General features: G+C 39.8%; 1 protein-coding gene across 1 annotated transcript; it reads right to left on the bottom strand.

Annotated features, from left to right (window-relative positions):
- Window positions 1-2,224: 2,224 nt before the first annotated feature.
- On the bottom strand, window positions 2,225-14,140 carry smyd2a (SET and MYND domain containing 2a). Its single transcript, XM_039794667.1, is given in 13 exon segments — window positions 2,225-2,701; window positions 3,296-3,404; window positions 3,952-4,126; window positions 4,340-4,392; window positions 4,394-4,446; window positions 5,656-5,766; window positions 5,860-5,962; window positions 7,209-7,276; window positions 7,968-8,095; window positions 9,288-9,348; window positions 11,486-11,596; window positions 12,295-12,358; window positions 13,848-14,140. Coding segments are annotated over 13 exon segments (1,293 nt in total). The 5' UTR covers window positions 14,021-14,140; the 3' UTR covers window positions 2,225-2,617.
- Window positions 14,141-15,056: the final 916 nt, after the last annotated feature.

Genomic DNA, 15,056 nt, shown 5'->3' with positions numbered 1-15,056 from the left:
ATTGTAGAAAACATCATATGGGTAGCCTTTATCTGGTTGTATACGTGCAGTATGAGTATAGATTTTACTGTTTTAACCTCTCTTTCATGACATCAAATCATATACATGATCTTACAGTCTAGAAATAAAATGACGTGCTCAAATCTAGCAAAGGGTTTAGATGTTTTGTGGCTTGTGCAAACCAGCCTACAAACCCTATTTTCCTTTGTAAAAACATACACAAAGACAAACATAACAGTTGCTGAAATGGTGCTTTTGGATTACCTATGCAAAAATGTAAGGCAGACACCTTCCAGATGCATCTTTGCAGGTGATAAAAAGAGTCACCTATGCAGGAATTGCTACAAATATGACCACAGGCAACTCATAACAATGGACTATTTCTAACTGTCAGTAACCCACAACAGTGGTTCTCAACCTTTTTTCCTTGGCGCCCCCCCTACTTATGTATAAGAAAAGCTGAGCCCCCCCCCCCCCAAAAAATACATAGTTTTTATACAGATTTTTGTATACATTATATGTTCTAGTGTATATCATAATTTTTTTAACGTGTGTTTTTACCACAACCTCAAACCAGATAAAGACTTGCGCACCCCCTGTGATCTTTGCCGCCCCCCTGGTTGGGAACCACTGACCCACAGCAATGTTGTTCATAAAACTGCATCCATGGTAAACAAGAGGGAGAAGCTACAGGCATTAAAATAATGAAGGAATTATATCTCTATTGCCTTGGGCAGTGCAGTGTGAAGACTGCAGGTACGCTTACTGTCCACTGACAGAAACTGATACATATTCAACAAAATGTGCTTACAGATTTGCAGTTTTGACATTTTGTCACAGAAATTGTAAAAAATGTGAGTACAACTAAAAAAATGTAAGGCCCAGGTGATGATCTTGGCATTGCCTCAACTTTTTAAAGCCTCCTTCACACACTGCATTCTTTTCTATATAATGATTCAGTCAAATCTACAACAGAGAGAAAACTACAGTTTTAGGACCTGTAACTGCTCCTCCTTGTCATTATTTCAGTGTCTGGGTCATAGAAAACCATTCCACACAGACAACACATTTCTGACTAACCTTGTCAACACGATTTTACAACATAGATTTTAGGAGTTTTGAATACCCATTCCTGCTGAAGGTAATACTTCCTTACGGTATGAATCAAATTCGTCTCTTTAGCTTAAAAGACTGCAAACGTGATCTTTTCACTAAATCAGACATTAAAGGGAGATGAATTTCCCTTTTTAATAAATATTTCATTCATTCTTGTTGATTATAAAATTAAAAGTGTATGACACCCCCCTCGTTATCACCTGCTTGTAAAAGGTATATCCTACCAAGTTATACTGCATGTTAATATTTTGCCCACTGCTAATAAATTGATATAATTCCCAGGGTAATTCATGATGCTTAGGCCTAGTCCACACCTACACGGGTATTTGTGAAAACAGGGTTTTTCCCTCAATCGATCCAAAAAAACTAAAAACAACAAAAAAGGTACAATAATGCATCTCTTGACAAAAGGCAACAAAAGCTACAGTGTTGCACAATTTTCCTGAGAGCAAAGAGTTTGATCCAGGACCATTGGTCAGGTCATAGTACCAATGTCTTCACTGCAGTACCTGGTCTCAGATCAGCAACCCTGTCTAAGGATACACTGTGAATAGATAAAGATAATTATAGCTGGTTCCTTGTCAGTTAAACCTGTGGCCCCTTTGGTCAAAAAGCCTCATATAAAAAAAATGAAAACACACAACATAAACAATAAAACATGCAACACTAAAACATACTGCAAGACAAGCCAATCAAACCACTGGTTATTCATTCAGGAATTGTTCTTTGCATTTTTTTCTCCATTGCTACAGAGTACCTGATGCATGGTCAGTCATTGTTTCCTCACAATTTAAACAAGACTCCATGAAGCCAGAAACTTTGATAGAATGAAAATGCATTGGCTGGGAATAAGTTGCAATGCCCTCTTAACAACTACTCACCAGTTGTCCAAATCATTAAACAACTGCTCTGGAGCACAACTGTGCAGCTAAAACGGTGGCCCAAGACTTAAATGCTGGTAAAAAACAGTCTGTTGATGGATTTACAGAACACAGTGAGTGATTTCTGTCTCACGAGGAAAGAAAACCTAGGCATTTCATGTCAGAAAATGGTGCTTTAGTAGCTGTCACATGAAAGCTTTGTTTCTTCTGAAAGAAAGCTTTAAAGCCAATCTTAAAGTTTTTATTTTTTTCCCCCACTGATGTCATTTCTTAATTACAGTATTGGTGTTGAATGAGCTTCATCACACAATGAGCTTCATCACACAAAGTATTTCAGTCACTTTTTTCATTCCAACCCTAATTCGTCTGCTTTTATCTCCAGATCTGAAAGTAAGTAGGGAGCTGCAGGTACAAAATGTGGTCATCCTCAGCTCACAGTCATATGTCGACTCTAGACATGAAAAAAAAAAACCTGCCTACAAAGAGGTGTGAAAAACGGAAAGGTATAAGATGCATGGCATGCAGTTGTGATGTGTATTTATGTTGTTGTTGCTTTAAAAGAGGTTCCTCAATCCAGTGCCTCTTTCTTTAATCTTTTTGCTCCTCCTGCTGCACCTCATTTACTTCTGCTCCTCGATTTCTCGTTTGACTTCTGCTACATAATTGTGATCCTTCCCATGAGCCACCTCCATGATGGCAACTGCCTGAAGAGAGAAAAAAAATGTAAAATTTTAATTATGATTTAAAGACACCACATTCCGTGGAATGACAAAATTGCAAATGTATGAGGTGGTTAGCTCACAAAACATTTGTACAGCGTAGGAGATGGCAATTAATGGCGGTCGTGTTGTTCTGTGGTTTGAACCACACAAGCGACTGACTCACCTCATATCTCAAACTTCTGACTGCAGTTGGCTTTTACAGCTCACTTATCCTGTGCTACATTTTCTTTGGAGCCCACATTATTTTCTACCTATACTTTGCCACCTATTAAAAGCTATACTCCACGCAGCTGCAAATAGCCAAGAAGGACACGGAGGATAAAAAAAAACATGGACTCTTCAGAAGAGGTAATTATCTTCACTTGAGCTTCTGTGCGGGAAAGTCACCGGATGACACAATCTTCTGAACATAGCCATGCTGAGAAATACAGAGAGAGTTGTGTGGAGCTGATAGTCTTAATTAGCTTTGTAGCAACTCATCTGGCAATGGCTTGAATATAACGGACGTTCAATAATATCAAAAAGTTACGCGGTAAAGCTTTAATATACCAACTGGCCAAATGTCTGTAAACTTACCTTCTTCAGCGCTTTGACTCCCTGTGTCTTCTTCTCAAGCCCCAAATACAGACGTCCCAGTTTCAGATACATAGACGCCACATTCAGAGAGTAAGCTGGGTAGTGAACACTGTAGAGAGAATATCATTTATACATCAAGCTAAGCAGTGAATGCGAGAGGAAACAAGATATCATCTGTAATTAATGGTACAATGGGTTTTGTTATCATATCAAGCTGGGAGAGAACAACAATAAAATATATGGTAGATGTGGTTGAGTGGTGTGTACAACGTGGAAAAATATTTAACGGAACACAATATAACGTGTTGTAGTGTTTATATTGTAGGTTGGACAAATGACACTTCAATAAAGTAAATAAAAACATTAATACAATTATTCAGAGCTGCAAAGTAAAGTTAAAACAGATGATTAAAGACTCAAATAGTAATTAAAATCCCCATTCTTACAAGAACTTTGTCTTTTTCAAACTCAGACGTCTGGAAAAAAAATCTCATTACAAAACTGGGGGGATTTTTTCTACAGTTATTTATAATCTGCCTCTGTACTGGGATTGTCTGACAATAGCGCTGCTGGTAAAACTGATTGATTTACTTTGGATTACCATGTACTGTAACTGCATTACTGCCCCCCTGCAGATCTCTCACAGATCAATCTACCTGTATGGCTGTATGATCTTCTCTCCGTAGCTCATAGCTCCGTCCCAGTCCTGCATGTAGAGACAGACACCCATGGCCTGATACATCATGTGCAGCATGTAGACGTTGGTGTCTGCAAATATAGCTCCCATCTTCTCCTGGCTAAGCTCACAGATCTCCAGCAGCTCACTGGGGGGTGCCAGAGAGTCAAGGAATAATGACACAAACAATGTAGAGAAATAAGAGGAGACCGGGAAGTGAAAGGTTGTCCTTGATCAAGAAAGAAGACAAACTGACAGGCTGAGAGGGAAAAGACTTAAGGTCAGAGAAAATGGAAACAAGAGAGTGAAAAAAAAAATTGTGGGGGGGGGGAAAGAGAAATACAGGTTTAAACAGAGGAAGAGGATATTCTTGTAGTGTTTGGCTCTCCTGAACTCCTCGATGACATTCTTGGCGTAACGTTTCCTCTGGCTCTGGTGGAGAACTTAGCTTCCTGATCTCCATTTTTGCTTTGTCCTAGATAGAGATGGACATGAATGACATAGGGAACAGTTGTACGGTAACATATCCTACACAAGACACTGGAAAGGAAATTATGTGAAAAGAACAACGATGAGACAGTCTTTTAACTGTAACAACACTTGCAACACTAGCCGCGTCCCAGTTTCATACTACTGTACACACTAATCCTGAGCAGTATGTAGTATGTTCACATTGGATAAGTGACACAATTAAAAGTACTTAAACTATTTATTGTTTATTGTTTATTGTCCCACAATGCAATGCACAATGGGAGCAACTCACAGCTGGAAATCATTAGAAACTACTTGCAGAGACATTGTCATTCCAAAAAACTGGCAGTAGTTTTAAAAGTCAAAATGATACCAGACATATGTCACATGTCTGGTATAATTTCCAGCCAAAAGAAGATATACTGTAAAGAATGGTGAAGTAATTCTTGTATTTATTTAACTGTCATACGCCTAAAGGTGCTCAGCCTGTTTGGGCTTACAGAACACCACTTACATTACCTACAGAGTCAAGAGAAAAGAAAAGGAAACTGAATACATGTGCCAACCACATTTGATCGGATAAACAAAGCAAACATGCAACACTCTCAGACGTTGATGCAAAGCATCTTACTAAAGTGGAACCATGTCAAAAGTCTTGTCTTTAATAATGGACATTACATTTAATTTACATACATCTATTTATCGTACATATTAAACAGACTGGAATATTCGGCAGACATGGGCGGAATATAAAGTGCTTTTTATTTTTTCACATCACACTGGTGACACTTTCTGTCCTCGTCTGGGACTGAATTGAAAGCGTCCACCTTGCACAGCCTCTGGTCTATACTATATAACATATATGATCTGCATATCTATCTATCTATCTATCTATCTATCTATCTATCGAGAGAGAGAGAGAGAATGGAATTGGGACACAGCTACCCAGTTCGCCAGTGTGTAAGACACATTTTCAAACGCAGTAACACAACAGAAACATGGCTTCTGTTGCTGGCTAGGTGACGACACTAACGAGGGCTGAATCTGCAGTATTTCTCCAACAGACAGCTGAGAGTGATGCAGATGAGAAGCTTTCTAGTATATTCCTCAAATCCACAATGCAAAAAGGTTACCTACATTCTATATATTAAAGAAGTGATTTGGAAAAACGTAATAAATGCGTTTGAGCTCTAGAGAGACAAGTCAACGGTACCTTAGACCTGGTGGTGCACTCAGTACACTGGCATGTGAAGAAGTAGGAATCTAACAACCTCTCTTTCCTGTCTTCTGTTGGATAGAGCAGGTCTATGTAGCTGTTAAAGATCTATGGTGAGAGAGAGGGGGAGATGAAAAGAAAATCAAAATTGCTGTCCCCGAGAAGCATCTCTATTGCTAGATGAGTCAAGTGTTTACTTACCTCATCGCCAGGGTTTATCTCTTGGACAGCTCTGACCTCAGCCACTGTGCCTTTATAGGTCACTATGACATTAGGACTACAGCTGTGATTCATCAGTGCTACACTAAAAAGAAGAAAAGGAAGGAGGAGAAGCAAAAAAGTTGAAAAATATAATTGTGAAAACAGAGAATTGTGATAAAAGCATTACATTTAGCAGATTTATGATTGGGATTACATGATCATTAATGTATATGCTACACTGATAAAAAAAAAACTTAAGTAATTAAGCGAGTAAGAAGCAGCTGAGATATACAAAGATTGAAATCGCAAAACAATGAGGTGCGGTAGAATGCGGTCGAAGAAGGGCATTCAAGTGGAGACTGAGTATGAACAGAAGGAGACAGACGGAGAAAAGAAGGAGGAACAACTACAAATGACCATTTGATTTCATTTGTAACATGTTGACAAATTAGAGACCGACCGATATATCGGCGGGCCGATATTAGGCATTTTCCAAACTATCGGTATCGGCATTTATAATGGCCGATAAATGAATATTTAAAAAATAAAATAAAAACGGACGAAACACCCTTCAACCATGTTCTGAGTGTTGGCGTTGCATAGTTTGTCCACCAGAGGGCGCTCTACAACGTCCCTGTTGGCAACACTCGTGTTTAACCCTTTAAGTTTCATATCTTAAGTTTGTATTTTTATACATTTTATTTATCAGAACTTTAATATATTTTGATGTTCCTCTGTTCTGTTGTAACAATAAAATAAAAGTTTGACAAAACAAATAAATATATATATATATATATAAATCCTTTATCGGTCGGGCTCTATGACAAATAAATATTTCCAACTTAATTGAACAGTGAAAAGCACTGATGAATGGATGGACTGGTGGACGATGATGATGTGTTGACATGAGCCCCTTTTACCCATGCACTTCAAACATATTGTATGTGAGAACGGCAATGTCTGAATCAGTTAGATCGGACTCAAATGGACTTTGGACCATTTGAGCCCATGGGTGAATAGAGCAGCTCACTGTGTGAGAGTATTTACGGCAAGCAAGTGGTTGTGTTGATGACAAACAGAGGATGAAGAAGGGAGATTTAGACAATTTACTGTTGGTAAGGGCCGACACTGAAATGATCAGACAGATTCAAGGAACAGCAAGAGTCTTGGTTGTTTATGACCAAATTATAATATATATGTCCTGCCTCCTGCACGCTCTACCCAGGCCCAGCCCTCGCCTAAACCAAACAGAGTATTCATAGTAAGTGAGAACGTGTCTGACACAGAGAATCTCCTGTCGTGTGGTACACGTGTAAAAGGGAAACTCCTGTCGGCATTAGACTACTTACTCTGGAAAAACAGCTGATCCCAGATGGGAGAGCTCCTCATCCTCTATAGTGAAACCATTACAGTTAACCTGGAGGCACACAAAAACAGAAGGAGAGCCAGAGTAAGAAAGAAAGAAGGGAAGACACAAACAAACCGGTGGAGACAGCAGGGTGAGTGATGTCGTAATACAACTCGCATCACCCTCTACTCAGATGTGCTGTAATACCCCCTCCACTGAGGAGGAGAAGGAAATCCGGTAGTGGAGATTAAATGTAGCGGTGAGATAAGAAGCCAAAGAGGCTGCTGGTGTAGCTTGGAGACAAGGGGACAGCAGCACTGACAGACGGATCAAATTAAAGAGCTAACCGCTGTAGAGTTAAACAGACAGGAGCAGTGTGTGTGTGTGTGTGTGTGTGTGTGTGTGTGTGTGTGTGTGTGTGTGTGTGTGTGTGTGTGTGTGTGTGTGTGTTACAGATCCTGGTTTCACCTCAACATGTGCTTCAGTGTGTATCTGCTAACAAGTGAAGGACAACTGGGGATGATGCGAGTGGATGAGAATAAAAAAGATGTGTGAACACAAGCATTAAGCATGTATGAGTAGGGTGCACACCATATTTGCACACTGCGTGTCTAAATCTTTTGTGTGTATAACCCAGCATGTCCTTCCACAAACCTCTCCTAACCAACCATACGACAGTGACAGAACACACACCCAACCCAAGATACTGGATCCTGAACAGGTTTTTTTATTTTAAGGTCATAGTGTTATTAAATGTTACCTGTGCAAATAGCTCAGTGAGAGCCTGTTTGTCAGGAAGGTCACTGATGTGTCTGGAGTAGAAGTGGTGCAGCGCTGCTATGTCTGTCTGGTTCATCTCGTCCTTCTCACTGTCCATCTTATCTAAATCTAGAAAAGGCAATGAAACACAGACAGAAATAAAAGAATAAGAGAGACAATAAAGACAGACAGGATGGAAAGAAAGAACAAAGACAAAAAGGGACAGACAATGAGAGAAAGAAAGGGTTTAGCTGGTTGTGATGAACACTGGAGCCTTATTGGGCCACTAGCTGAACTTAAGACATTTAGGGTTCTTAAGTGTTTGAGGCAGTGCTTTCATTTTAGAGAAGAGGGATTACTAAGGAACAGCCATGTAAAAAAAAAAAATGGCACATGGGTATCTGATAAAGACAAAAGATAAAGTTGATTATTCATCCAGAATTATATCAGTATGTTTTTTGTTGTTCCATAGAAGAACCACTCACTGCAATGCCATGTCTCTCACACACACACACACACACACACACACACACACACACACACACACACACACACACACACACACACACACACACACACACACACACACACACACACACACACACACACACACACACACACACACACACACACACACACACACACACACACACACACACACACACAGAGAGAGAGACTGGCGGCGGCAGCTGGCCAATGATTTACTTTGTGTGCATGAGAAGACAGGTGTGAAGGTTAATTCTGTGAGAATCCTCTGATGACACATCTCAGCCCAACAACAGCTCAGACTAAATTATATTACTAAAGAAGCAGAAAAATAGTTTGTGGGCACTTTTATAGAACACACTCTTGTTTTTGTGTGTTTCGATGAATACACTCTTAATCAATTTACAGTGTACGCTAATGCTATAAATCTTAATCTTAAATTAGACAGTTTTTTTTCTCCTTGCAACAGTGTTTGGAGTTAACACGTAAGAGCTTCTCAGTACAATCAGTGTCTCCCAGAGAAGAGGGTTGAGTACTTTGCCCAAGGGCACAGTGGCAGTAGATTTTAAAGAAGGGTAGAGAACATGAAATTACAGCACCCAGAATCTTGGGATTTAAATCCCAGAGCTCGGCAGACTTTGAGTGAATAAAAAGAGACAGAACCAAGACTGGAGGCTACAAAAGAGCATATTAATAGACACACTGATACAACTGCAGAGACACAGAAAAATCACACACACACACCATATAACTAAAACTGCGCACAAATGTAACTAAACACACACGCTGATGTATGCATGCTCGCACATGCGCACGCACACACACACCTACTTACGGGATTCAAACTCTCTGAGCAGTAGCAGCCTTTCTGAAGGGGTGCGCTCTGTTGTGACTCTCTGTAACATGAGAGTCATTTTAGTCAAAAAAGCAAAATCATGAAAATATATGAAATACAAAATAAACAAATTCTACTTTCTCAATGTTTGCTTATACTATAGCAAATGGTTTTGTTAAAGACTTTCCGGCCAATTAAGAAGTCATAAAAACACTTAACAGTACAGCAGCTGCTGAGCACAAATGCTGAGCTGAGCTGCTAAGCAGTCACTCAGGAACTTTGGGGCTCAAAGGCACCAACACATGAATTTAAACACAGAGGTAAAATTACAACACAAGAAGTTCACATTGCAAGAGTATAGTTTACTCTTATGTAATTGCTTTTGTCGACGCACAATGTGACCAAAGCTGATGACACTTTGAACAAGTCACCTTTCTGAACTGCAATACGTGAATAGCAAAGGCATGACACCCATGGCACTCCTCTGATACTACTCATGCAAAAGTATACAAATAAAAATGAGATTAGTCTGCTTATTATCAGGCCAGCCACCTATGTTATTTGACTCTTTATCTTCTTTATAGGTTGTTTAAAAGTTTTAAAATTTGTGTTGATTTTTCAGACACATTGTTACACGGTTCCTTTTAGCCATCAGCTTTCAAATACAGGCTGGTCATTTTAAGTTTGCCTAGCACTTGTGATGAGCATCACGTGTTACTAATAACCTATTACTGCCTGCTCCATTCCCTTTAGCAGTGCCAGAGTGAGACAGCCACAGAAGCACAAAGCATGCACAGTACCTGTATAAACCGCAGCCATTATTCATGTTATTAGTTACACCTGTGTTTGACCAGTAAGAATGTCCACCGTGAGAAAGATATATTATGCACTTTTTATAATTTCTCCTATTATTATTATTATTATTATTATGCTTTTATTTACTTATAGTCCATCTATTGTATATCTGGCTACTAGGTTTATGTGTGAGGGGTTGGATGGAGGGACAGGGAATGTGACAGTAATAGGAGATAGTCACTGTGTTACTGCGTTTGGATTGTAAGTTGACGGTTAAATAAAATATTAAAAAAGGAACAAACAGACTTATTGGGACTTTAGCTTATTCACCGTATCCCCCAGAGTTAGATAAGTCCATACATACCCTTCTCATCTCCGTGCGTGTCGTAACTCTGTCTGACGCACCCACTGCTAGCCTAGCTTAGCACAGATCCTGGAGGTAACCGGCTCCATCTAGCCTATTGCTCCCAATAAGTGACAAAATAACGCCAACATTTCCTACAAATAACAAGGTCACATGAGACACAGCAATCTTCTAACCGTACACAAACTGGGAACTATATTCTCAGAAGGCGAAGCACTGCAACTTCTGCTACTTGGGCGGAGTGATTTGCTCGTAGCACCTGAGAAGCCCAGTGGCGAGGAGCAGCTTTTCAGCTGTTGCGCTAATCACTCCGCCCAAGTAGCAGTGCTTTGCCTTCTGAGAATATATACTGTCTATGGTTTTTATACGGTTAGAAGATGACTGTGTCTCATGTGACCTTGTTATTTGTACACGCTGTGACTATACAAATTACAACGTGTAAATATATGTATGTAAATAGGAAAATGTTGGCGTTATCTTGTCACTTATTGGGAGCAGTAGGCTAGATGGAGCCAGTTACCTCCAGGATCTGTGCTAAGCTAGGCTAGCTATGGACTTATCTAACTCTAGGGGATACGGTGAATAAGCTAAAATCCCAATAAGTCGGCGTGTTCCCTTAAGAAGAAGAAGAAGAAGAAAAAAAGATATATTATGCAGTCCACACTGGATAATTGTAATTTAAAACTATATAGTTCTGTTTTTTATTTAGTCTTAGATTTCCATTCTAGTTAGTTTAACACAATTTTAAATGCACATACAGAGCTTCAGTTCCTGTTTAGTTCTTGCTTTAGTCTTGGGTCTAGTCTTATTTTCAGCATCCTAAGCATTACTAACCAGTACCCGACAGATTAAAGGTTAAAAATGTTTGATTATAAATTGAAAAGGATGATGTCTCATTTCACATCTATCTTCTTGCTCTTTGCTTGCTTTTTACTGGTGTTTTATGTAAAACAGTTCCTGCATTAATATCGACGTTGTTGCTCTGAATAAAAAAAAAAGACAAATCTGAATGTTCTACTCCGCCTACTTATTACTGTACCTGTTTCACAATGATTCGAGCCACCAGTCTGACAGTCTCTGATGGACACCAGTTTTCCCCATAGGCATTCATAGCTACACACTCCAGCTTATGCATGGGCCAATCACCTCTCTGCGCGCGCGCGCACACACACACACACACACACACACACACACACACACACACACACACACACACACACACACACACACACACACACACACACACACACACACACACACACAAAAAGACAAAAAGACAAAAATAAAAAATTATTAAAGCAAGCAATCCCATTCAACAGTGCAATAGATGAGAGAGAGACAACAAGCAAGAATGTGAGAGAAAAAGAAAGAGAGAACTATATACCCACAATGGATGATAAATGATTTTATTATTACAAAGCAAATCATCCATAAATGATTGGTCGAGGTACTTGTACCTCAGTCTATCGCTCGTTCTCTCACACAAAAGAAAACTCCTCAGTTTAACTGCAGTGCACGGAGTGCGTTTTGTGCCATGAAACTAAAACTAGACAAAGGCAGAGGGAGGACAGGTCGAATTGTCATAGCAACAGCAGAGTGCCGTGTGCTCTCCCTGTCTCTTGCTGTGTGCTGCCTGCACGGAGCACTACTAGATCAGTTTTCAATGTGTGGTCCAAGAACAATAACTGTAAAGCAAAATGCTCAACTTTTGGCCCCGCATGTATCGATGCACACAAAGGACTCAAACTTGTTTTCATGATCAGTTCCTTTACTGTGAAAACTGTCACACATACTCGCAGACAGAAACTACGAGCCCTCTGTGAAAAAGGAAGCAGGAAGCTCTCTTACCTGACAGTCAACATTGCAGTAGTAAGCCTGCTTACACTTGCCACACTTAAAAAGGTCTTCTCTCCTGTAGAGACATGAAGATATAAACACATTACTCCACTACAGCAGTTGTGGTAAGTGGATCGATTTTGTCAGCAGCAGGATTCCTGAAATAACATACTGTGCACCTTCATCTGGGGAAACATCTTTACATGATGCTTTTCAGCTGGCTGATGTGGGATTACATTTTTACTGACATATGTATGAAATCTTATCAACAATATACAAAGGTATACAATGCTAACAAACAATAACTTCAATATAAGAGGGAGAATTGTATACTGTACATATATACGTGTGAGGTGGACATAGTGCAAGTAGTGTAAAATGAAATGCAATTTAGATACTTGTTATATTCATTGTTAAACAGATGGTGAATGAGGCAGTCTTGCAGGTTTGCTGCTGTGACAAAAGGTGAGACGCACATATCACAACACATGAGCTCAAACACCAACAAAAAAGTTAATTAACGGTAGTTTCAAAACTTTAATTTTATTCATAACTGCTCCATACAGTATGCACTAGAATATGACTTCCCAGCGCAACACCCCCCCCCCCTCCTCCATGCACACATGCACCCCTGGCCTTCTCATCTCTTGGCTCCTCCTCTCTTGGGACACATGGACAACTATATTTAGCACCCTAACCTTTTACTGCTCTATAAACCATAATGGCAGCTGGGGTAGGACGCATGAGTGTCCTAAAGTGTGAGAGGGAGACTTAATTCCACGCTAAAAAGTCTCATAGAGAGAGTATCAAAGTGCATCAGATCTCAACAGGACAAGTAGGCAAGCTAGAGGACTGATGAAGGTGCAGTGCAATGCCTACACACACACCTACACATGTCAATAATCTATGCATGTTATAGGCCGCCCTTTCTAACCACTCCACATCCTACACGCCACTGGAGCAGGAAACTACCAACAAATGGCTCAAATACATGTGCAACTGATAAAGGAGTAAACTTTAAACCAAACAATAACAGACACTGATAGACTAATATCATGAAGACTGCAGGTCAAGTATCTCATATTAGAGAAAAGGTTGAAAAGCAGTGAAGCGCTCCTTAAGGTGAGCATTTTACCTGTGATTATACTGTAAGTAGCATATTCAAGACTGTGCTAGCATATTAATAGACTCATTAAAGCGGGCTTTTTTATTTTTACATGTTGGCTTTAAAACCACCAGTAAGGCTGTTGTACGTGAATGTTGGCATCTATTTTAGACTCTCCTGACTCTGCAGTGCTCCAAACAAATGCTGCAGTGTCAGTCAGGTGAGCTGCCTTACCGCACTGACCCATTTCAGTCTGCACCAGCTAGGTAGGTGTCCAGAGGTTCACAAGCTAACCTAGCTCGGAAATGAGGTTAGCCATCGTTCAACTGGACACATCACTCGCTTTGTTCCGTTTTAAGTTAGGCTAAAAAAATAAAAAATATATATAAATAAAACACCAGCCTGGAGCTAACTGTCACAGAGGTGTTTTCCCAGCTGTTTCAGAAAAGCAAGCCGTTACCTGGAGAAGCAGTGCTCGCAATGCGCTCCCCTCTCATTCACTGTCAACACGTATGAGTAGGCAGGGCAGGCGAACACCAGCTCCCCCTCCGTGAAGTGCCTCAACGCCCGCAGGCCTCTGCCACTACCCGGGCTCAGGAACCTCTCCATGCCCTCTATACCTTCGTTCTTCATGGTTTGTAGTTTGTTTACGGTTCTTCGGTAAGATACCACCGACCACCACCGGTGTCTGCTGGGTGCTTAATCAGCTTCTGCCCTGAGTGAGCCTCGTCTTCTTCTCCGGTCCTCTGTGTCTGGTGTGGCTCTCATCGCCCCCTGCTGGAAAGGCGAAAACACAGACGGGTAACTACTGTTCAGTAACAGTCATAGACAGTATAGGTAACAGTAAGTAGGCTAACGCATACGTACATGTTTAACTGCACTAATTGTCTACTTAACATTGTGTTGTACGAATTGCCTGCATTGTAGGCATACATGTCCCACTTTGCATGATGCTTGCCTTAATCCAAAGCTTTTTTTTGTATCGGTTCAGCTGCTTCATGTTTTCGCCTGCTTTCTTCTGTTCTAATTGGATGTGTTTTATTGTTGTTTTAACGGTTAATTTACCATCTGGCCAACAGTTGAAAATTGGCCTTTTGTTGAAAATTAGCCTTTGGGAAACACTGGCACATTAACAGTGGTGTTTATCAATGTGCATTGCATGTGCATACAATTAATAAATACACATAATAGCTATCTGATGTATGACTTACATAATTATTTCAACAATGCCTCTTGCACTATTTGTAACCCAGTAGATAAAAATTGACCTGTACATACAGTTTGTTGTTTTATATAGACTACATTTCTATATTTTTCACATCTATTTGCTTGTATATTATTTGTATATATATATATATCTTATCTTTGCTTATTTTTGTTTAGCCTTGTTGTACTTATTTTAGGAGTATCTTTCTATAACATTGTTGTGTTCACACACATTCACATTGAGAGCTGCTGGAAATTGGAGTCAAAATCCTAAACATACTTGAACAATAAAGTTTATTAAGATTAAAAGCTCTGGGCATTAAATATTAATATAGCTTTAAGAAAATAAATTATCTTCATTATTATGCAAATGTCCATCTTACCAGATAATTTACTGGGTACATATTGAATTTTAAAGTACCAATTTATCAGAATTATTGGCCATCAGACAGACAGTTAACAT

Source organism: Perca fluviatilis, chromosome 3 (genome assembly GCF_010015445.1).
Source record: "Perca fluviatilis chromosome 3, GENO_Pfluv_1.0, whole genome shotgun sequence".
NCBI lineage: Eukaryota > Metazoa > Chordata > Actinopteri > Perciformes > Percidae > Perca > Perca fluviatilis.
The sequence above is the reverse complement of the archived record's forward strand: the minus strand, read 5'-3'. Positions and strand labels throughout refer to the sequence as shown.